The sequence below is a fragment of the Centruroides vittatus genome, unplaced genomic scaffold (genome assembly GCF_030686945.1).
Source record: "Centruroides vittatus isolate TY-2023 unplaced genomic scaffold, ASM3068694v2 contig_926, whole genome shotgun sequence".
In the NCBI taxonomy this organism is placed as follows: domain Eukaryota; kingdom Metazoa; phylum Arthropoda; class Arachnida; order Scorpiones; family Buthidae; genus Centruroides; species Centruroides vittatus.
Genome location: NW_027122612.1, coordinates 3,304,536 through 3,330,129, shown reverse-complemented (window position 1 = coordinate 3,330,129; position 25,594 = coordinate 3,304,536). Strand labels below are relative to the sequence as shown.

General features: G+C 26.8%; 1 protein-coding gene across 2 annotated transcripts in view; it reads left to right on the top strand.

Moving 5' to 3' along the window:
- Nucleotides 1-25,594, top strand: part of LOC136984650 (nuclear pore complex protein Nup98-Nup96-like) — a 70,826-nt gene that overhangs the window by 29,295 nt on the left and 15,937 nt on the right. For both annotated transcript variants that reach the window (XM_067281723.1, XM_067281722.1), the window contains 14 exons: nt 336-504; nt 5,090-5,262; nt 6,404-6,526; nt 9,421-9,598; nt 10,244-10,477; nt 10,757-10,826; nt 11,472-11,583; nt 12,371-12,514; nt 13,002-13,222; nt 13,308-13,436; nt 16,490-16,857; nt 17,543-17,682; nt 17,761-17,874; nt 19,876-20,001. In XM_067281723.1, the coding sequence (XP_067137824.1) occupies nt 336-504; nt 5,090-5,262; nt 6,404-6,526; nt 9,421-9,598; nt 10,244-10,477; nt 10,757-10,826; nt 11,472-11,583; nt 12,371-12,514; nt 13,002-13,222; nt 13,308-13,436; nt 16,490-16,857; nt 17,543-17,682; nt 17,761-17,874; nt 19,876-20,001 (2,301 nt within the window). The remainder of the gene's footprint in view (nt 1-335; nt 505-5,089; nt 5,263-6,403; nt 6,527-9,420; nt 9,599-10,243; nt 10,478-10,756; nt 10,827-11,471; nt 11,584-12,370; nt 12,515-13,001; nt 13,223-13,307; nt 13,437-16,489; nt 16,858-17,542; nt 17,683-17,760; nt 17,875-19,875; nt 20,002-25,594) is intronic.

The following is a 25,594-nucleotide window of genomic DNA, read 5'->3' as shown; positions in this document are numbered from 1 at the left end:
ATACAATATATAATTTCGAATTTAATTTGAAGTTTTAATAGTTATACAAAATTAAAATTTTTAATAATAGAAGTTCATTTCATGCATAGTTGACAATATCTTTTATGGAATTTTTGATGGTTGAATACATTATACAAGTTTCTGTCATTGCTCTCAAACATTTAATAGTTGTGCTTATGCAGATTTTAATTTTTTGTATTTAAAAATAAAAAATATATTAATAAATTCATCCATTTTATATTATTATTATTTGATAAGCAAAACTAATAAATAGATTTACTGCTCAGAATAATACTTTTGATCTGTTATACTTAATGAGAATAATAATATTTTAGGAATTACGCGTGGAAGATTATGTAGCAAATCGTAAAGGTCCTCAAGGTGGAAATATTGGTGCATTTGGTTCTACAGGACAGACTAGTTTATTTGGGACTCCCGCATCTACATCAACATTTTCATTTGGTACCACTCAAAATAAACCTCTCTTTGGTGGCACAAGTACAAGTAAGTTTTATTACATCGATGAATACTTGATCAATATAAAATTAAATCAAATATTAAGTTTATTATGTTTTTTAAATAATTTATTATGAAAATAATATTTATGGTATTAACATTATTACAGTAGAGCATCGATTATTCGACCCTCGATTAACCGACTTATCGGTTAACCGACCGCGTTCTAGTCGGCAAATTCAAATTTCCGCTAGTGATGTGGCACTACACTATTTGGTTATGTCTTGGCTACTTTAATATTATTTTTGTTAAATTTTTGCATGTTTTAGCTGGCAGCACTGGCTTGACCACGAAAGGGAGGCTAGTATTTAAACCAGGCCTAATACACTATACTAATAATGTATTTTTTCATACTTTTCGGTTATCCAACTTTTCAGTTATCTGACCAACTCCAGTCCCTAATTAAGTCGGATAAACGATGCTCTACTGTAATTTTAAAAATAATTACATAATTAATAATAACACATGATCAAATTTCATATAGATTGACTAATTTATAAGTGTTAGTGTATTAATGCAAAAAATCAGGATTGAGAAGTAAATCTTGAATGCTTGTTTTTTATATATGATTATGCATCTGACATTGAGAATAAATGAAATAATGTCTTCAAAATTCTGAAAAAAACAATTTATTATTTATATCATTAGTTGTTTATAGATAAAAATATTGACATTTAAATTGTTATTAAATTTCAATATGCTTTGATATTTTTATATAGAAAACATATTAATACAATTTTTAATTATAAATGTAAATGAAATTACATGTAATAAATTTTAAGACAGTATAGTAAAAATTTGAAAGAATGAATAAGTTAAAGGTAAAGTTATAATTATTTTTCAAAATTTGTAATGATAATCTGATTTAGATAGGATTGTTTGGAATGAAAATGATAGATCTCTATTATAGATCCTCTAGCATTCTATTGCAGGTTTTTTTTAATCTGATAAATTTGATTTGAAATTACCTTGAAAATTGTTAGGAGATAAAACATTTTTTCACGTAGCAAAAAGTATTTTAGAAACATTCCAATCTTTGAAATTCTGAACTAATTATCAATTTTACTTTCCTGGCTGTTATATATACATATACATAAAGGAAAGTATTGGAAGGGAATCATGTCAAATTTGATCTTCTGAGGTTTCACAAATCTCTATGTTGAGAGACCTCCTGAATCCAAAAAAGTCAGAAAAAGTTCTGTGGATGTGTGCATGAGTTTGTTGGCATCTATTTCACTTAATATCTCAGAATAGGATAAAGATTAAGAAATGAAATTTGGCATTGTGGCTTGCATATGAGGGGCCTTAATGCTATTAAATTTTCATGGTAAAAGGTTAAGAAGATTGGGGATAATGTATCTTGAGAGAGGTAGGACTTAATGAAGATTTTATTTGTAATTAGCATTTACAATTTTTCATAAAACTCATCCTTAACCTCAAAATTTAGCTTTTTTGCCATTTTATAGTGATTAAAAATGTAGAAAGTTTTTATAACAAAATCTGATAACAGATGACATTACACACAATTTCATTTTTTGCTAATACAGTAGAGCATCGATTATCCGATCCCCGATGAACCGTCACATCGGTTAACCGACCGCGTTCTAGTCGGCAAATTCAAATGTCCGCTAGTGATGTGGCGCTACAATATTTGGCTATGTCTTGGCTACTTTAATATTATTTTTGTTAAATTTTTGCGTGTTTTAGCTGGCAACACTGGCTCAACCATGAAAGGGAGGCCATTATTTAAACCAGGCTTAATTTTCTATTTTTTCTTTATTTCTTTATTTTGAACAAAATAAATACAGAAATAATTTAACGGTAATTATTATTTAAAAAAAAATTTGTTAGGCTTAACATCGATGAAAATTCAACACGAAGTAGGTTAATAGCGATATACTAATATGCTTATTACATGGGATATACTAATACACTATACTAATGTATTTTTTCATACTTTTCGGTTATCCATTTTTTCAGTTATCCAACCAACCTCGGTTCCCAATTGAGTCGGATAATTGATGCTCTACTGTATAAGTTTTTTAAAATAAAAACTCATAACTGCAGGAAAGTTATGCAACTCTCGTTGCTGGATTTTTTTATTCTGTTTTGTATTATATTTATTCAACTAATGAATATTTACTGAATGTTGCTGATAAACAAACAGATTTTGAATGTAGCCATTAGCTGATAAAAATTTGTCATAAAAAAGAACAGGAAATATTTTTTAATTAATATAAATTATGTTGACATTTTCTATCTCTTATAATTTTGTAATTTTCTGATTAACTATTAAATTAATCATAATTTAATAGTTAATCAGAATAAATTAATAATTAATAATTTATTAAATAAATTAATAATATTTGGATATAATACTGAATTTATGAAATTTTTGTTATTTCTTATATGAAATAGCTAAATAAATTTGCTAGATGTAACAATTATGATGTAAGTGTTTCTAACTTTTCAATTTTTTTAATGTAAAAATTATTGTTACATTATTTATTTAGTGGAAACAAACTAATTATTTGATATGCATTTATTTTGCTAATCCTATATACGAGAGAAAATACAAGTTGACTAAGGAGGAGCATAGCTCAAAACGCGTACAAAAAAGATATACCGTATCAACTTAACTAAATAAAGATAATTAATGAAAAACTTGCCAGGTGTCTTCGAAATACACTATAAAACTAGTGTTTAATAATTCAGTAATCATATATATTTTTCTTCATGGCTTAGAAATAGATATGTCAATAGCTGCATTATTATAGAATTATAAGTCCAAAAATTGAATATAACAAAAATGAAAAATTGGAGTCTTAAATTCCATTCATAATTCTTCAGATTTTTTTGGTCATATTTCACATTTTGGCATCAAGAATGCACGAGAATATACTGTATGTTTTGCTTTTTTGTTTCTTTTTTGATATCAAATTGTAACATTTGTAGCAGATATTGGAACTATTTATTTCTTTTGTAAGTAAAATAGTCAGTTCTTATGATGTCTGACTATCAGAGATGAAAAACATTTCTCTGATCGATCTTATGTTGTATATAACACAAACCTATCTACTATATAAAACTGAAAAAATGGGCAGTCTCTGTCGGAATATTGAGCGCCAGGAAAGCATAGCAGCAAACCTAGGAATTGCCAGAGTAATCATAATTGCAGAGATCGTTGGATTTGGATACCGGCCGGCCTGTAATTTATAGTTGTTATTATAATAATTATCATACAAATATGAATGGAAAAAGTTTTAATTTTTTATTAATAAACTTATTCGAGTTTCTGTTCATTGCCAGTAACGAAAGTTAATATTTAACTAATAGAAAGCAATTAAATAATTCCCGAATTGAACCTCGGAAATCCGCAGTCATTGTTTAAAACATGTGACAAGGAATATTTTTAGTATGCCCTGCATTAGGCCTTTCAAATTATTTATAACAAGATCGGTAGCGCGTTTGTTTCTACAAGATTAACTTTTCTAGTATCCATTGATTTTGAAATTGTTCTGGAGTATTTTTATTTTTATTTACTGATGGAAATTGAAAATTTTAACATGATTCTTATCAATGAAAATCATGCTATTTTCACTTTTATAATCACTTTTGCTATTGTTGTTTGTGTTTTCTTTTTGATTTATATTTTCATGAGATGAATAAATATTTCAATCAGAAAATATTCTAAATAAAATATTTTCTGATTGAAATATTTCTGATCTTACTACCAATTTACATATCTTCTCAAAGAAATTGAATAATGAAATGTATTTGTTGTGCTGAGATTGTCATGCAATTATTTTGATGAATCACTGCTTATTGTAATGGATCAGATACATGCCAATTCTTCTTATTTACTCAAAGATTCCAATTTATGGCCATTCTTTTGATTTTGTTTTGTTAAAAACATCCAAAAATATATATATATGTATAGTCTATTCTAATTTCTAGCTAGGCTACTAGAACAGCTATGCTACTGAAAATTATAATTTTTATAGTATTTTTATTCAGTTTACATTTGAAATAATGTATTTTTGAATTTTATTTGTCACAAAAGTAAATTACTGGTAGATGGCTGATTACCTGATATTATCTGATCCAGCTATTACACATAACATACCATTTAAGTACTTTGACACAGATAAACTAACTAGATGGAACCTGTGTTGGTGTAATATTCTATTATATAATAGTTATGTCAAGGAAAAATTGGATAATTTAGTTACTTTAAAAGCAGGTTAAATGCACCATTTTTGATTGTTGGATCTAGATAGCCATAATTTAAGAATAACATTGAAATGAAATGAAGCACACCATTTTGATTGTGGTGTATTTAATTTCATTTATTCATATTAAGTGGTTATATTAGAAATTGGTATAATTTTTGACGATAGAATGCTATGAACTTATTCATTTCTGCAGTTGTTGTTACAAAAATAGATGCTTTAAGCTTATAATAATAAATTAGGTAAGATTAACTAATTAATTTAAGATAGTAAATATGTAAAGCATTTGTTTTAGTTAATTAATATGTATTTCTTTATTTTAATTATAATTTTATTTTTAGGTAGTTTTGGGTCAACAAACACTGGCTTATTTGGTCAGAACACTCAACAACAAAGTAACAGTTTATTTGGTAAACCTGTTGGATTCGGTGTTCCAACATCATCATCATCTGGTTCTTTTAATTTTGGGACAAGTGCTGGAACATCTTTATTTGGACAGAATAATCAGCAGAAAGTAATTTTATTTTAATTTTTAATTAATTTTAAATTGAATGTATATTTTAGTTACTGATTAGTGGCCGTAAAATATAAGTCAGCTCTAAATGCATCTAGTTATGTATGTTATCAACCAAAATAAACATAATTAAACTATAGTTTTGGATCGTGGAATTACTGATAGTGTTCCTATACATCTGAAGACTCAAGATTAGAGAATTCTCAAGAATTTTCTAATTTGAATATATGTATTTTGCATTTGAAGTTTCTATAGAGCAGGGGTGTCGAACCTTTTTGTTCCTGAGTTTATGCTGTTGAAATCAAAAAATAAAACAATTTGTCAGTTTTGTTTACACGTTTATTGGAGCTTGCCTTGGGCCACATGCAGCCAACGGGCCGCGGGTTGGACACCCCTGTTATAGAGGAACAAGAATTTTAGTAAAATATGACATAAAATTTGTTACTAATACTATAAAGAAATTATTTTAAAACAAGGTATATAGGTTAACTTTAGTGCAAAAGTAATATATTAAGTACTTTGGAATTGGATACAAAATAATTCTTGTTAGTAGGTTTAGATATTTATTTATTTCATTTTTTGGTGGTCCAACTCTGACATTGTGCTTCTTGACATTTTACAAGTACCATACCTAAGTTGCAATTTATTATAAGTTTTAAAATTATATTTTAAAAATCTAACAATTTTGATGAAAATTAAAACAAAGTGAGTATTTAAAATAATACAGAACAAATTAATGGAAAAATTAAAATTATTCAACTGTATTTAAATTAATCATCCAATAAACATTTTGAAATTCTGTAAAGCATCAAGGTCCAAGTTTTCATGTCTCATATCGGACTAAAATATTTGATTTTTACGCAGTTTTGAATTTTTTTTCTGGTAATATACATAACATTGTCTTTTAGATGCACTACTACATTTTTTTGTAAGAAGTCTGTTTCTACTCAAACATTTCATGCCAATAAGGTCAATATTGCTTTGTATATGCACATGCATATACTCAAACACTAAATAAAATATTAAGTAGCTTTATGTAAAATTTATTGTTGTTAATGTTGAAAGATTTATTAGAAAAATTTTCAATTTAATTAAAATTTCATAAATGTTTTTGAAATTTAACATTTATTTTTGTTTTTAGTCATTATTTGGGCAGCCAACGAGTTCTGGTTTATTTGGAACAACCACTACAACCCAGCCATCAACAGCATTTGGAACTGGAAACACATTTGGATCACCATTTGGAAATCCTACACAACAATCAGTTAGTTATGAATTTATATTATTATTTGAATAGTAATATAAGTAATTATTGGTTATGTAAATTATATTTTTCTGTTAGAAAAAGAGTAACATGAAAAATATAATTTGAGTTAAAACATAACCTATCCCATGTTGAAATTTTTCTCTGATGTGTGTCGCTTCACATTGAATTTTTGTTGATGTTAACCCTAATGAAAATTACACATTTTAGAAAAAATAATCATGGCTATTGTATCGTCCAGAATTATTTTATTATTTTGCACAAACAAAATAGACATATTGAAAAATGTAAACAAAAAAATTATATTTTGGAAGTTAGTTTTAATATAAAAATTATGACGACTAGTGACATCTAGTGCCAAAAACATTCCAATGCAGAAATGAGATATCTCGGGTCCACTGATCAAGGTCATGTTTCAACCCGAGATATTTTGGGAATACCACAGGACAGGTTAAATTAATAGTTTTAGTTGAAAATATTTTGTAGTTTAAGAAATATACATAAGATGTAGAGAGAAATGATGTGTGTTTTTATTGTTATTGGGCTGCAATTTGAAAAAATTGTAGACGTATAAATTCCCACTTTCATTTATGTCTTTTTTACTTTAATCTTGAGAACAGTGTTAGATAAATGAAATTTAAGACCAGATATGGAAACCTTAGGGAGGCCTTGATTAACTATATAAGAACTTTTGATGCAAACTGGAAGTCATGTTATTTCAATTCAAAAACTTCCCTGAAAGGAGTTAGATAAATGACTGGTATAACTTCATTGCTAATGGAAAAGTATGATGTACAGTCCCGACCAAAATGATTGACTATCAGTCGATCGATTGCGCAGCTGTGGAAATTGATCACTTGTTACACCAGGACATTCTATCTCTTAGCAAAGGCGTTTCAGGTGGACTGATCCGATTTGAGCCGTAATAGGGGTGAGGAAATCGAGCCGGAGGGACTTAAGCGTGCAGTCAAGCGCTCTGCAGGTTGACAAGACTAATCGCTCATCGCTTGCCTAAAACTGCGTGTGTAGCATCGGCCTTTTTTCTTTTAAAATTGTAAATTTGCCGCCACTGATCATCAGAAATATGATTTTATCCGTTATCTTTATACTTTTCTTTCTGTATAATGTTTTATTTACGTTTATTTTCCTGTAATTTGAGACGATACAGCTTTAAAATAAACAGATCAGGTCTCAATTGCCAATAGATTATCTCAACTTTCACCGATTGTTGTCGGTTCCTTTGTAATCGGAGAGGAATAGGACCCTGTGTCAATTTTCACTGTTAAGTGTTAATTGTTTTTGCGGTAATCTGAGTAGAGGGGAGAAGTTACTTAATAAACTGCCAAGTGTTTTATTACTGTTTAAACAACTGCTCCGCAGTTGTTATTTTTAGTAATAGGAGAGGGGTAGATCGTGTGTCAAGGTCAGTTAAAGTTTATTACTTTTGCAACAGGGTGTCATCTGAGCTGCCACCCACTCCCCATCCTAAATGACAACAACGTGCTAAGTGTTTTATTAGTATGTAAACAAACTCCTTTCCCTGTCAGAAGTGGGTCAAATGTCAAGGTTACTATTTAATAGTATTGAACAGAATGTTGTCCTTGATATTTAACTATCATTTTGTCAGAATTCTTTATTTTGAATACTTTTCTTATAATTTATTTCCGCTTCGGTTATAAAATTGTTTTTATCATGTTTTAAATCCGCGCGTTTTATAATACACTTATATAAAGTTACGAATTAAAATTGCAATGCACATTTTGTTGTTTTAGAATACTTTTAGTACTTTTATTACTTACTTAGTACTTTTATTTTTAAACACCATAGGGTGAGCATCCAGTAAAAAATGCGAATACAGGGTTCACAAAAATTATTGCAAAAAACCTAAAAAATCCTTTGCTCACACATATAGGACAACCTAGGTTTTTGAACCAGTGAAAAATAAAAACTTCATCCTATATGCGAGTAAATACAGTATTTAATTTACCAAATGTTTTAAACTATCTCTGCAATCATCATGATCTCTTAATGGAATGTTTGAACATTACATATACCAATTAAATTACAATGTTCAAATTATGTTCGGACATTCTAAATTGTATCATTTTTAGAAAATTAATATAATGCATTAAAAAACTGAAGCAGCTAAGTTTACAACTTGTAGTTTATAATGTGCATGTATAAAATATACATTGGATATAATAAAACAAGTTTTTTTCCATCTTTAATATAATTATAAAGATTTTTATATTTCTTACTTGGCAGAATCAAATTAATCTTTCAAATATAATTTTAAAATAAAATAGAAATATATGTGACTTAATGTCATATAAATATAAAAACTTAATATAAGATAAATTAATTATAGATTAAAGTCCATATTTCATTTCCCTTGATTTTTTTTTTGAAATATTCATATATGGAAGTGCCTGTATCCAGTCATCCATCTCTCTTCTGAATTGTTATAATAATAAACATAAAACATGAAAATTGCATTGTATTAATAGTTTTATGTATCAATGGATTTTGAAAATTTTTTTACTATTTTTTAAATTAGAGAATGATGTTCTTTCACCATGATTAAAAATGCCAGCTTCACTTTGGATAGAGATGTTATTTTTAATCATTCTGCTTTTATTTTGACGTTTTTATTGGCAGATTACTTTTTTATCCGGGCTGATGATAATTGAATATTAAATATCAAGCTCATTTTTTATTTTATATATTTAAAGTTTTCAGTTATAAAATTTATCTTAAAATTATCTCATAAAATTAACATATTGGTTTTGAATGTAGACTTCTTGCTTTTTTTTCAATGTATAATGTAATTAAATACATTAATAATGTTCAGTTATATTGCATTATTTTTATATAGTATGAATTGTATATTTCAGACTGGATTATTTGGAAGTAAACCTGCAGGCTTTGGTACTACTGGCACAACAACAGCAACAAGTACATTCAATTTTGGATCTGCAACTAGTAACACAGGCACAGGATTATTTGGACAAAAACCAGCAGGTACTGCTTTTGGTACTTCAGCTACATTTGGATCTGCAGCTCCATCATTTGGTAAGATGTTCTTTTTATTTAAAATATGAATAATAATGTAAAAAAATTTTCTTTTAGATAATATATATGTCATATGAATCTTTGTAAAAATCAAAAAGGAAAATAAAAAATGTGTAATAAAGTTTTTTGAAATAAGGCAACATTAAAATATAAAATGCATTTAGAATTTAGTGATTCTGGTAATAAGAAAGAGAGAGGAAAAAATATTAATGTAATAAAATATACAATTTTTTGAAAAATTAAGTTAGAAAGGTACAATAAAATAGTTTTAATTAAATCAAATTAGCTGTAGAATCTGTGAATAATTGCAGATTATATCAGTGATCATTTTTCATTATATAAATTTTATTATGTTTAATAATATGCATGGATACATATTTTTATTATATAAAATAAGATATATAAATGGTATTGACTACAAGTTTATGATTTTGACTGATTTTGATTTTGTCATTTATAAATGTGAATATTGATGATTTATTAAATTATTATTTTGATAGTTTTGTAATTGATATTTCCTGTTTATTTTATATAATTAATTCATATAAAAACATTTTATAAATGTAAAAATTCATTCAGTACATTATGAAAAAGAATATTTATTGATTAAGATATGTATTTATTTGAAAAAAAAATTTTTTAAAGGTGGATTTGGAGCAACACAACCTGGAACTGGAACTGGATTATTTGGACAGAATAAGCAAACTACAGGCTTTAATACTGGGAGTGGCACAACGTTTGGAACAAATTTGGGAACTAGTTTTGGTACTTCTTTTGCGCCAACTCTTGGTGCAAATACTGGAACAAGTTTATTTGGAAACACAGCAGTTTCAAAACCAACTGGGTTTTCATTTGGAAATAATCCTAATACAGGATTTTGTAAGTAATATTATTTTAATGTAATATATTAGTATAATTTCTTTAATTACCATACCACTATTAATGAAATGTTTGGATAGAATCTGATATTTAAAGCATTTTTGGTTTGTTTCTCAATGGTTTAATCAATAATTTTATTTTCCTCAGAAAAAAATTTACTAAGTTTTTGCTTATATGAATTTTAAACATTATATTAAAAAATGAATTGCTAATTTTAAATTATATAAAATTTATTTTGTTGTTTAAATTGTAATTTTATATGTATTGTATACTTTATAGCATTTGGTCAACCAGGAATTGGTGCTGGCTCTTTTGGTTTTGGCAATAACCTCTCATCGACAATTGGAAGGTAAAATTTTTAATATATGTATATTAAAGGATATTTATGATATACCATTCTTGGTTTTTTATTATATTCAATATGTAATTGTTGTATTTGTTTATTGCATTAAATTTTTTTAATGCTACAATTCTAAACTTTTTATGTGATCAAGTTCAAATAACAAGGATTAAATAATGATATTTAAAAAATTCAAAAGGTTGCAAATTTTTACTTTTAAACATTATTTGATAGCACAATCGAATTATAAGTATGTTAGATGTTTTCAGAAGTAAATTCTTTTTCTTCTGAAAATAAAACTAAGAAGTAAATTCTTAGTTTTATTTTCCATCACCTAATGTTAATTAACAAAATGAATAAAGTACAAAAGACATTTTAGATATCATATTTACTTTTACATATTGGATTTTGTATTTTTCTGTGTTGTAACAGTTGTTAATACAAATAAATATATGAAGAATATAATATATTAATGCAAATGGCAATCTGTTTAATTATGATATGACGACAGAAGTGATATGAAATGGTTTATATTTATATGAAAATGTTATCTATATAAATATTTATTTTCCCATAAATAAAATCTTATTAAATTGTTCCAGTATTTTATTATTTTTAAGAATTTCTTTTAAAATTAATGATTTTTTAAAACAGTGATCCTAATGCAATGGCATATAATCAACAACAATTACAAACACAACAACAGATACTGGCTCTTACAACAAACCCATTTGGTGATTCTCCATTATTTAGAAATGTTATAAAGGTAAGAATAATGTTTTCTTATTTTAATAATGGTTTTTTTTTTCTTTTAATTTAAATTTACACTTATGTAATTTAGATTTATGGAATTTTGTAATTTATACTTCATTATTTTGCATAAAAAGTATTGGAAATATGATTATATTAGAATGAATAATTTATTTGAGATATCTCTGATTAATTATTTATTCAAATTTTCAGTGATGTCAATATTTTTTAACTTAAAAATATATGATGTCAGACTAATATTCCTTATTATAAATGATCTTATTTCAGTTCTTAATATTATTGAACTAAAAAAATGCATATCGAGTTTTATTAGATATAGTTTTTGTTTCAAAACCACAAAAAAACCCGAATAACCAGCAAAAAAATTGGGTAGTGCTAATGTTTTTGCCAATGTTGAATGGGCATTATCACTCTCTTACTTACAGTTAGTGTGATGATGTCCATTCAACACTGGCAAAAACGTTATCACTACTAATTTTTTCTGCTGGTTATTTGGTATTTTTGTGGCTTTGTATCAAGTTTACCTAGTTTTGAGTGGTTTTATAGTTTTTTGTGAAAATTAATCTGAAAAATAAAATTAAAAGATTAATTAAGCATAGTTTATAAAAGTAAGATTAACTTTGATTGTTTAAAAGTGATCTGTTTCATGTTGTAAAAGAATTTAATTTAAAACTATGTGAAATTTTATAATAATGTGTTTATTATATTTTAAAAATGAGAAACTGTTTTGCTTTTTAAATTTTTTAATATATATTAAAAAATATTATTTATATTTTATGAAGGATAATAATAAAAGAGAAGAAATTTTAAAACCAACAAATCCCGCAGCACAAAAAGCAGTAATGGCATCAAATCAATATAAAGTTTCACCTGTACCTATTGGCAAAGTGAAACCAAAACCAATACAAGCAGTTGCAGTTGGGAAAGTAAGTTATCTGCAATTATTATATTGTATTTTTGAAGAAATAGAAATGAATAAATGTTAAAAGTATATAATTTATATACAAATTGAACTGTTTACCTAGTCACTGTTTTTTTTTTTTTTAAATAATAACCAGAAAAATAAAATCTTAGCCATTATTAATTTCTAAGAAAATAAAAAGTTTAAAGTAAAAGATGGAGAAAAGATAATAAGAGAATAATAACTGATATGATGGAGATTAATAATGAAATTTTTAATTAACTAAAAGTCATGAGGCTATGTAATAATTTTTGATAGAAAGTATGACATCAGTAAGTTAGTGGATTAAAATTACAAGCTAATACTTTTAGGTTTAAGTTAAATTTTGTCTGTTTTCTATTGAGTTATATATTTAGTCAATTGATAAAAACACATACTAAATGTTTAAAAGTTTATTATAAATTAGTTTAACTATATCAGAGTAATAAATTTAATCTGCAACAATTCTTCAGGTTTCCCTGTTTGATGATTTAGATGATGGTGAAAGCACATTAGAAACCTTTATTCCTCGTCGCAGTGTTAAAAAATTACAATTACAACCAGTATCTCTTGATTTAAATGAAGTCAACTCTAATTCAAAAGAACATAGTGAACTTACTGAACCAATATTAACTCCGGTTGATAAGAATAAATCACCTCTTACTGTTCAGTTATCAAAAGATCCTGTTAATAGGTCAGTAATTTTTTTATTGTGTATTTTAAATGCAGAAATTTTTTTATAATTTGCTAATTTCATTTATTTATTTATTTTGCAAAAGGTGTAAAGAACAGAATGCAGCAGAAACTTTCAAAGAAAATCCAAACAGTAATCAAAAAGAGACTAAAAGTATTAATGAATATTATATTAATCCTGTTGCAAAGCCAGTTGCAGAACATGCTTGTTTCAAGTGAGTCATATTCAATAATAAATTTTTATTATATAATATAAAAGCTTTTAAATATTAATAGTCAGATGTTTTCTTTAAAGTAAATGTGTGTAGCAGTAGTACTATTTGTAAATATATAATCTTAATATTCATTCTTCCATATTGCTTTTTGCTATTTGATTTCTGTATGAAAAATGATAAATTCATATGGCAATTTAAAAAATATTATTTCATCTGTTTTTGATAGAAAATCTTTTCATTTGTAAGATATATGATGTAATCATGGGCTACTTCTTTACTTCAAAAGTAAGATTTGCCTGAATAAAAGTTTTTTCAAAAAAAGAGAAGAAATCATTTCTTCTATTTTTTCTTTTTAAAATATTTTTGTATGCATAACTGTTAAAAAAAGGAGTTAGTTTATGCATTATTTATAAATAATATCAAATATATAGTTTCTACATAGATATATAGCAAATTCAAAAATAAATCTTTATTGTTAACACAGTATTATATTGATACACAACTGTTTGTAGTATTAATATCTGTATTTAATGTTATTTTAATATACATTTAAGTGTATAGTGAGCTACTATATACATCTTTGTATTTTCTTCAGTAATTCTAATCTGAGAGATCATTTTTTTTATATAACAATATTGTTATAATTATGAAAATGATCTTTCAACATCAATTGTGTTTAGAGGTGCATGCTTAAAAACCATAATGATGTAAGATTAGATATATATCCAAACATCATCTCTACATAATACTGCATTATATTGTAGTGCAGTTTTGTATTCAATGTTTTTCAAATAATAGTTTTTCTTTTGTTCCAGAAATGTGTGAAAATCATTCTTGATATGCTTTGATAAAGTCCAATTTGTTCAATGAGTGTTAAGCCTGGACTCCACATTACCGGAATCCATGACGTAATTGTAAAACTGAAAGCCAAACTGATGAAACTTTCAGTTTTGGAAGGTTCAGTTGGGCAGAAACGAGACTGAAAGCAAAGTTAAAAATTATTTAACTTTTTCGTTTTCGTTTCGTGCTGCTGTCGTACTGCAACCAATAAAAACGCAAGGATTTGTGATGCATAGTCATGTGCATTTGTCACGTGTAGTTTGATTGTCGTAAAGGCAGAAAGTGTAGCAAAGAGGATGAGGAAACAAATAGATTTGGAATTATTCATTGAAGAAGTTAGAAAATACGACAAAAAATGTAAATAATTCAAAGATTATTAACAATTTCATTGTTAATAATATTGCAGAGAACGCAAGGCAAAATCCGTAGCGTCGTCCATGTTTGACTCTACGACAATTACAAAACTGATCAACAGATGGCGCAGTTCCATGTAACGTGCTAGTGGAGTCAAGTTAAAACGAAAACAAAACTGAAATGAAAACTCTGTATATTTGAATTCTGTTTCTGAGTTTTTGTTTTCAGGTAATGTGGAGTCCAGGCTTTAACCCCTAAACTTCTACTAAAACCTGAGTCAACCAGAATTGCAGGGTACCAAATATTTTTGCCAATTTGGCAGGTTTCTGTTTTGAACAGGTTTTTTTTAACATAGAAAATTCCTCTGTTTTGAAAAGAATTTTCCCCATTTAGGCAGGTTTTCATTTTATTTGGGTTCCATTTTGGAAAGGTGTACTGTATCTATTAAAAAATCATAATATAAATTCAGAATGGCCAGATCTCTATTACAAGCTTTCTGACATAAAAGTTCTTGAACATTTTAGCAGGATTGGATGGTAGTAACAGGCTTATGCAATGCTGCAGTGGCATTTTTCCTGATAAACTCTTAAAGTTACTTTGAATGTTTTATCATAAAAACAAAAATGTGCAAGGCACAATATGTCATAAATTGTAAAGGCTCAACAGTAGAAGTTTTTATTCTTTTTATTAGTTTCATGTACAATAGGATAGCAGATGCAAAAGCTTACCTCATTTTATTATTTTTCACCAACCAACACTGCATTTTAGTTATATTAAGCAATAGTAGCAGTAATGCATTATTAATTTTATGGTGCAGTGTGATGGTCTGTCAAAGTGGAAAAGTACCCATTTATCGTAAAATTTTCAAACGTTTAAAATTTCCTTAAATTTTAAAAAAGAAAAAAAAATTCTCATTACATTAAAATTCCCAATATCTATGGAGATATTTATAGACTTGGTAATTCTACACTAAAAAGATTAGTGAAATTGGCACTATCAAATGATAAACTGTAGTGGTTTATCCTTTTTGTTGCAAGAGTACTTTTGGAATACAAAAATTTATAATGAATCTATGTATACTTTATGTTGAATTCTCTATAGAAAAATTCAATATAAAGTAGCAATCTAATGAATCCATTAGATTCAGATTGTATTTCAGGTGGTTAATTTAATTGTGAAAGGGTACATATCTAATTAAATTACTTAAACTGTAAACTTTGTGCATAAATATGCATAAATATTTTAAAATATTTTTGGTGATGTGAAATTTACTGTTAACTTTCATTATTAAAAAGTTAATAAATAATTATTTATTAATTTAAAGAATTTTTATTATTATAATGTTCTTAAGTTTAATTTAAAATCAGATTTTTAAGCTTATTCGGTTGTTGATTTGTGTAGTGATACAAAAGAATAATAATAACAAATAATTATGTTATGTTACGTTAATAAAATAATAACATTTAACATAAATAAAAATTGTATATTTTACGTTACGGATATGAATTTTTATTAATCTTTAAGTAATTATTTTCATCATATTTTTAAATATAATAATAATGAATAAATTGTTTTTAAATTCTATATTATTCCTTGTAATCTATTAACTTCTCAGATTTAAGTTACTAACAACTAGATTTAAGAATCCTTAAATTATAATTTTATATTTTGAATGAGAAAAGTATTTTAATGACAGCTTTTTTAGATTCAATTGTATTTTATTTCATATAACACGAACAATATTAAAGATATTTTTGATAAACTAAAGTATTTTAAGTTTAATATATATTTTTTTGCTACTGCATTAATTTCTTATTATTATAACTTGTGATAATTATTTTTTTTTTATATACTTTAAGGAATTCAAATGCCTTAGATGATACAATTGCTGCCTTACACACCAAAAGTCAAAATACCAGAAATCCCGATCGTGCTCTAGGATTATCAAATTGTTCAGAAAATGGTGATAGTGAAAAAGAAACTACTATATTAAATTCAGATAATGATGAAAGCCATGATATTTATGATTCACAATCTGGTCATCCTGCTGGAATCATTTTAAGAAGAGCTGGCTATTACACTATACCTCCTCTTCAAGAATTGGCCACTTTGGTAGATGAAAATGGTAATTGCATTGTTGAAAACTTTACCATAGGTCGTGAAGGATATGGAAGTGTTTTCTTTCCTGGCGAAACTAATGTCGCTGGCCTCAACTTGGATGAAATTGGTAAGTAATTTAAAACATATTTTTAAACAAAGTAAGTAATACTCTAAATAATGTGGAAATTAGATTTATCAATAAAATTTTAATGTGCATAAATACTTCTTTCAATAAAATTTCTTGTAATCATATGGAATTATAAATCAAGTGACAAAATTTAGAATTAAGAAAAAGGATTTTGAAATGATAAAAATATTATTTTTGTAAACAGAAATTTTTGATAACATGATAATGGAAATTATGTTTTATTGCAATTAATATAATAAATTTAGTAGTCATTAAAATTGCCGTTTTGTATTAAATTTAATAGTTACATTAATTTTAAATTAAATTGATCTTTTCTTTCAGAATAGTCTAAATTGTTAAATGTAATTATTAAATTTAGTACAGGATGACTACTTAATTGCATATCTTTAGCTAAAATTATTTTATATTTATTACATTAGCCAAGTTATGGCCTGAAAGTTAATCTGATATTATCTGATTAATGTTACAATAATATAACATTGATAGAGTAAAAATATTGTCAGATTAATATAAATGTATCTATAATAAAACTGTGCAGATTTATTAAAAATAAGATTTGTTCATATATCCAATTCATAGAATTTTATGGCAATTATGGCAACAATCTGATTTTTTTTTTTATAGAATAGTAATATTTTTTTGATTATTTATTTTTCTATTCCAGTTCATTTTAGAAGAAAAGAAATAACTATCTATCCTGATGATGATAATAAACCCCCAGTTGGAGAAGGTCTTAATAGACAAGCTCAAATTACTCTTGATTGTGTTTGGCCTGTTGATAAAACTACTCATGAGCCAATTAAAGTATATAAAATTTAAATCTGTATTGCATATAATAATTGATATATTTTAAATAATAGAAGAACATTCATTTATTAATAGGATACTGAGAGATTAAAACAAATGGGATATGAAGAAAAAATTGAGAGAGCTACGCTTAAACTGGGAGCTAAATTTATGGAATATCGACCTGAAACTGGATCATGGGTATTTCAAGTAAGTAATTTTGCAATAATATCTTATTTAAATATTTTGAATAGTTAAGTAAATAAAACAGAAAGCCAAATATGATAATAGGGATGGCTACATTGTTTTATATTTCATTATACAGTCAAACAAATGATAGTACTACACTCATTTTAGTGACAATTATCTCTGAAGATAAACTTTGATTTAGTACTATCAGAAATATCTCAGACTAATACAAATTACATATAATAATGAGATCTAAACACAAGTTTTGAGTTTGAGAGTCATTTGATTTGGTATTAAGTGTTGCTTTCAATGCAAAATAGTGTATTTAGTGATTCACAGATAAAGATGGATTCTCTAATAGTTATGGGGAAGTTTGTCCATGAGTACTCAATGATGCTTTACAAGGCTATAGCACTATTTAGGAGGCCATTATATTGAGGTTTGATTGTATGTATTATTTTCTTTTAATAATAAATATGCGTAGTGTCCGTTAAATCTTGCAAAATAGGAGAAAGTTAAAATTAGGAAAATTGTATTTACTTCGTCATGATCATCAGTGAATGAGCAAAAATATCTCTCTCTCAAAATAAAATAATCTATGATTATAGATGTTTTTGATATCATTATCAATTTCTACAAAGTTTTAATATTTATTTTTTTACAGCAAATGAATAAATAATCATAGTGTATAATAGATATATAAGATGAAAATATTAATTTCTTTTTATGAAAAATAGTACTAAAAGAGGAAATATAGAAAATCTTTGTCATTTAGAATGTCATAAGCATGCTTAAATAGTGCATTATAAATTTGATACTCTGTATATATGTTAAATTTGTTATATGTGTATAAGGAGTATTCAAAATGGAAATTTATTTTTGCTTTTAAAAGAGCTGTATTCTATAGAAGTTATGAATCATGAAACACACATTTTGAAAGAACAGTTTGCAATTCTTATTTTTGTTGGATCACTTTATCAGTTAGCATTGTCATTTTTGAAGAATTCTGTCCTCTAGTTTTTGGATCACTAAATGACTCTCTCTGACAAATTTCTGTAATTGGTTAATGTTATTCTGAGGAAGCTTTCCCATTAAACTGTTTAATGGAATGAAAACAAAATTGGTAAATGCAATGCTTTTGTAACTTTTAAGAAAGATGCAAAAGCCAATATATTGAGAAAAAGTACAGATTGGGAATACCTGTATGTATTTAATATGCATTTAAGTATACACCGTATATCTTGGCAGATAAGATGATAGTCGAATCATAAGAAAAGGCCCCGAAAATCCGGGGTCGTCTTATAGGATAGAGACAAAAAAATTAGAATGAAATTTTTATAAATTAAAACCATAATAGTAAAACGAACAAACCGTAATTATTTACTAGTAGAGAGTAGAGTATGTCACAAAATAGAATAGGCCATACGATGTTTTTGTGAATAGTCAAGGTCATTACTTGAATGCCCGAATCAGTGTGAATGTTTGCAATAATTGCAAGGCAGTGTCGCCAGATGCAAGAAAATAAAATTTGATGTTCTTTCAAAAAATTACGAATAGAACATAATTTTGTATACGCTATAGTGTCATTATCCAGATAATGATTGCTGATCTAAACTAAATTCATAGGCCATTGATAGTTTGGGGGTCGTCTTATAGGACAGATATATGCTAAAACTATAAAACTTCGACGAAAATTTATACCTCGTCTTATCTGAAGGTTGTCTTATCCGCCAAGATATACGGTATATGTCGTATTATTTTGCAGTTGTAGTCGTGGGGTCGAGTGTAGGGTGAGCAAGACAAAAGAAAATTGGAGACCATAAAAACACATCTGTTCACTTCCGGATTTTCACTCGAACTCTTCTTTATTATTTATTGGTGTTGTTAACCTCATTCCAAAAAGGGATGAGATTAACAAAGTGTAAATTACAGAAAAATATATGTCATATATATGTATATAATCTTATGTTATTAATTTTATAACAATAACAATAGAAAATATTTTTCTTTTTTTGTTTCAAGGTGAATCATTTTTCAACATATGGATTAGAAAATTTTATTGATGAAGCAGACTTTATTAAAACAACTCAATGTCCTAAAATTTCTAACCAGATTGGAATTAAAGAATTAAGTTCCTTGTCAAATCAGGTATTTTCAAGAAATTTAAGTGCAAGAAATTTTAATTTGTGTTTACCAAATTCAAAGACTTTCAAGGATTCTCGAACTGTGGTTTCCTGACTGTGAGAAAATAATAAAAGTGTTGCTAAATTCCAAATATTATATAAAATATAAATCAGATCCTGTTTATATTTTGTATCATTCTTAAGAATTTAAATAATCTAAATAATTAATGCTGAACAACTGATTATTTAGATTTTATTAAAATTGACTAACAGTTTTAGCAATTTTTGTATATAAAAACTGTATTGAAAAGAGAAATGTAATAAAATTAATATTGTTATTAATAATTGTGTAAATCTGTCTTATTTTAAAATTATGATTTTTCAAAGTTTGAGAATTCTTATTTAAATAGTATATTATGCTATTAGTTTATAATATAGGTGATTATGGCATGAATGGAAGTTTGGCACACAAGCGGAGCGAGTAGGCTAATTTCCTATGAATGCCATAATCGCTAATTTTAAACATATTGTCATACAGTATTTTCTGGTTAGACTACACCTTAACACTAAACTTATGGAAATCAAAATCATGTATAAACACAGTGTTTGTGTCAACTGTGCCAAAAACAGTGTTTATACATGATTTTGAGTTCCATAAATATAGTGTTATAGGTGTAGTTAACCACAAAAATTATTTCAGCTTTATAACTATAAATTTTTCCAAATTATTGTCCCTATTAGAAGCTCACTCCTCCTTTTATTCTATTTCTCTGGTTAAAATTGATATTTTGCTCCATTAGGACATATATTTTTGTTATTAAGAAATCAATATTTTAATTTTCAGTAAACAGTGCATTCTAACAAAATTTGAGATTTGTTTTTAAATACTGGTAATTTCCTTCGATTTAACTAATTTAACAAATTTTGCACTAGTTTAAAAGTATTATAGATTAACACTGAGGACCAAATTTGCAGTAATTTTCTATAAAAAAGGAAACAGAATTATGATCCAGTGTTTTTCTATGGAGAGTTATCTTAAAACTGGGAAAAATAATATACTGTAAATAGTAGTTTTAATAGAAGTCCATTGTTTTGAAAATGTTTAAGTCTAGTAGGCTTCTAATAGGAACAAGACTGTTTCTAAATTTTAAAATCAACAAAACTTTTTATGCATTTGGATTTATGAGACAGTTTATTTCAGAAGTGAATAATTATATTATCCTTTTCAATATGCATATTTACATTGAAGTCCTGGATAGTATTATGAGTATTTTATTGCATGAAACAAATGATTTGTTTTAAAAAGTCTAATTTAAAGAAATGTAGTCAAACATTTGATAAAGGTTCAATAAATATGAAAAATACTAGTTTTTTTCCATATAAATATTGTATGTTAATAAATAAAAATTAATATTAAACATGTCAAATATTTTCTCTTCTAATATCATGCAGTAAAACCTTTAAATCTCGAATTTGAAGGAACCAAAAACGGGCCAGTTCAAGTTATGCTGCGAATTCTACATATGGAGTGTATGAAAAATAGAAAAATTTTTATTCGCGCATAAAGTGCAAAGCAGTAAAATAGGGATGCAATTCTGTGATTTATTGAAGTCCGTAATATTTATTTGAATCATTATTAGAACAATATATATGAAGCTGTAGTGATGGTATAAATAAAAATTGTGAATTTTAGATACATCACAAAATTCTCTCTCTATGCAATGTAGAATTTATCCAAAAGTCAAATTTTGCATAATACATTATATAAATTATTTACAGGAACTTTTACGAGGTTAACAAACAGATTTATATTAATGTGAAAGATTTTGTGAGTGCCAAGTGATAAAGTGCCAAAGATAAAATTCAAGATGGCTGCCATGAATGAAGAACTCTTCTCCAAATAGAAATATGAATTATTAGAAAATCGGTATTATCCAATGGAAATTAAAAAACAAAACACAAATAAACTTTTGCAACTATGTTGTCCCTTCTCTTCATGCTGTGATCAGAGAAAAAAAGTAGCCAGCATTTCCACTAGGCAGAGAATAAAACTTAAACTGTGACGATTATACAGGAAAGCTAGATTTAGCAAAATTGTGCTAAATTGGAACTCAGATGTTATTGGCTTTCTTTATTCAGGTGTATTAAAGCTACTTTACCAAACGATGTGCCAAAAGGATTCATGGAATTTAATTTTTCTTGCATCAGTTGGGATGGCTTAAGCCCCCTATACCTGCTTCTCATATCACCGTTGTGTATGTATTTTATCTAAAAACTCAAACAAGAGTTTAGTATTTTTTGATGAAATTTTAGAAAAAATGTTATGATTTAAATAACAAATACAAGGGTCATTGCAGAAGCCTACTGGACAAAATACATCTATCCTAGTTTCTTATAAAAGGAAAAATATACGAGGTGTTGTTCACTTTAACATTTTTTCAGGTACAAAAGAGGTGTTTCCAACATTGCACAAGTGTATTCATAATCTGTGGTGCCTTAGTTCTTCTTCAATGTTTACATTAAAATAAATTAATTCAGTGAAAAAGAAATATATAAATTTCACAGAAGTTTCAAGGCAATATGTAAATTTTTTAAAAACATAAGAAAATACAAATTAAAAATGTGATCTTCACAAATCGTGGTGACACACAATGCCAATTTTGCCACACGACACTTATAAAAGAGCCAACATTATGCAGTCTACTAATAGGTAGCGAGTACACAATGCCTTATACTCACTAACAGCAGTGTGAAATGATTATCATAATTATGAGGAAATGAAACAAAATGCATGAGAAGCATTATGTAGATTTCACAAGCACTTTCCAGCTGCACCAAACCAAAATGTTCTTTAACATATACTAAGGTAAAATAAAACAAATTGTTTTTGTATTAATTTATTATTAATGTAATGCTTTGTATTAATGTTGATTTTTATCCTTTGCTGTCAAAGATTCTTTGCACATTTTGATAAATCTTAAAATGGTTTTCTTCCATTATCTTTATACTTGGGAGAGATGGGAAAAATATATTATCATAGAACTGCTGTGCAATGTAAAAATTCTTTTTTTAAATGATTGAATTTATTTTATTGTAAATATTGCAAAGGAACTAATATGGCATAGACTATGCATATATTCTTGTAATGCTGGAAAGTTCTCTTTTGTTCCTGGATAAATGTGCCCATATATTTTTTCCGTTGGTAGGAAATTAGGTTGGTAGGATTCTGAAACTGAGCCAATAAAATGTGCACTTATTGCACATAAGTGAACAATAATAATAATGCAATTCAACTGATCTTATTAAAAAATGAAGATAAGCATTATTGACAAATACATAAAAATTATTTTATTTTTAACAAATGATTTTAACTTTATTTAAGTATTAAAAAAACTACTGGATTATTTTCTTGCCAAGAAAATCATTTCTTACAATTTTCAACACAGGTATCTCTTGATTAAGACATTTAATTAATCCCTCAATGCTACCAAATATATCAAAATCACATTAATCAAATACGGTGTCTATACTAAGCTTAGACACTGGTAAAGCCATGTTAATTAAAACTTCTGCCGCACATATAAAGGAATTGCCACAATTAATTTCACTCGTTAAGCAAGGCATATCTGTATATCAAAAAGGTCATCATTTAAAACTCCCCTCAAACAGATGTTTTGACCTTGTGAATGCAGTATAGTGCAGGCCAGTGACTATCTTTGCAGAAATAGATCAGCATTTTAACCAATTTTAACATTTATCAAAACAAAAAATAAGGTATTTTGATTCATTGTACTTACAAAAGTTTGTTATGAAGAATGAATATCTCAATTTAATCTTTGTTAAATAGGGATATTTTTAAAATTTGCTGAAAAGAGGTCAAAGATTTATTGATACAATTTACAAAGAACACAGATTTTTCTCCCCTGTTAAATTTTTTACCACATTGCTTTGTAGGAAACAAATATTATGTATACAGTTTTCCCATATATTGGTTATCTTGACCATTAAATCATTTTCATCAAATTTTATCAACCCTTTATTTACTCAATATGCCATTTACCAATATGCATTTTGGTCTATTTAGCCCTTTTAAATTGGTTTTTACATATTATAATAGCAATCCTAAAAACAACACATGATAATTATACATGATCACTTTCATTAACTTAACTACAATTAAAATCTTAACTAATCAACAGTTACGTTTAAAATACAATTACAATATATAATTACATTACTTAAATAATCATGCTTTATTTCACGAGGTTGCATAAACATATAGTTCTTGTATTCCTTATGGTTTTTTTACAGTATTTGTTTTTTTATTCCTTGTTTGTTAAATTTGTCCTGTTTTTGTCTACTTATTCATATCCTTTTTATGATCAAGGTAGCCATTTATATGGAAAATATTAACACAGGCTAGAAGCATTATAGTAGATTATGTATACAATTTTAGAGTTATTTCATTATAATTAATACTAAATAATTTTCCTAAGATATCTAAATAAAAATGTAATGTGAGACCACAACATATAAGAGAAAATCAGTAACTAGCTGGCTTACTGTCATTTTATGAGTGCTATGAAAAATTTAAAGTAACAGTCGTCTTAAAATTCATTTTCAAATTGTGTCGTAATGTTTAGAAACAAAATACTCAGCAAAAAATTTAAGTTAACTTTTACATTTTTATAAACTTAGTTACAGTCTGACCAACCCAGGAAGGCCCTCCCCTTAGGCGATGGACTAGTTTACTGACCATTGGCAAGAGTAAAGGTGCATTGTGTGACTGATCAGCATAGTTTAATGCATCTATTTCTAAGGTATATCAACCAGATGCTAGCTGAATCATGCTATACCTCATCTCTGCAAATGATTAGTAAAGTAGTCCAACATCTAATGGGAGTTCCTTCCTGGGTTGGTCAGACTGTAGTCATCATTATTTATTCATATTTCATTATTAAAATTAGAAATTAAACCAGTTAAAAATTGATGTGAATAATTGAAAAAGTGTGTTTATTTTGTCATACAACAAACTTTTTGATCTATTTATGTTGCATTTACAATTACATTTTATTCTCAAGTTGTTTAAATTTAGTGAAATAAACAAAAGGTTATGTTAAACTTCTATATTTTTATTTACAGTCTAAAAATTATTTCATAAAAATTTGGTTTTGTTTTTCTCATTTGGATAAACAAAATTATGTCATAAAATGTCAAGTTCACTTTTATTTCAATGAAAACGTTTTTAGATATAAAAAATAATTTTATAATGGAAACATTGTTAACTGTATATTTAATGATATAAAATTTTTTTAAAAAAACAGATGTTAATGAATACATACATGTCAAAAACTTAAAGGATGAACATAGTTGCTAGAAGCAATACCTAAAAAAAAGTCTCCAAGCTAGTCAATGACTTTTTTTCAGCTCACCAGTAGCCAAGCAGTCTTCGTTCCCTGAACACTGGGAGTTCGGTCGTGGGTTCACGCCTCGTTCGGACAGGCTGGTCATGTGGAATTTTCCGGGTTTTCTCCACATCTGTAATGCCTAAATAGGGGCCAGTTTCCCTTAAAAAGACCTCCCGGAAAGCATCCCCTCCTAAGCGGATCGCCCAAGTG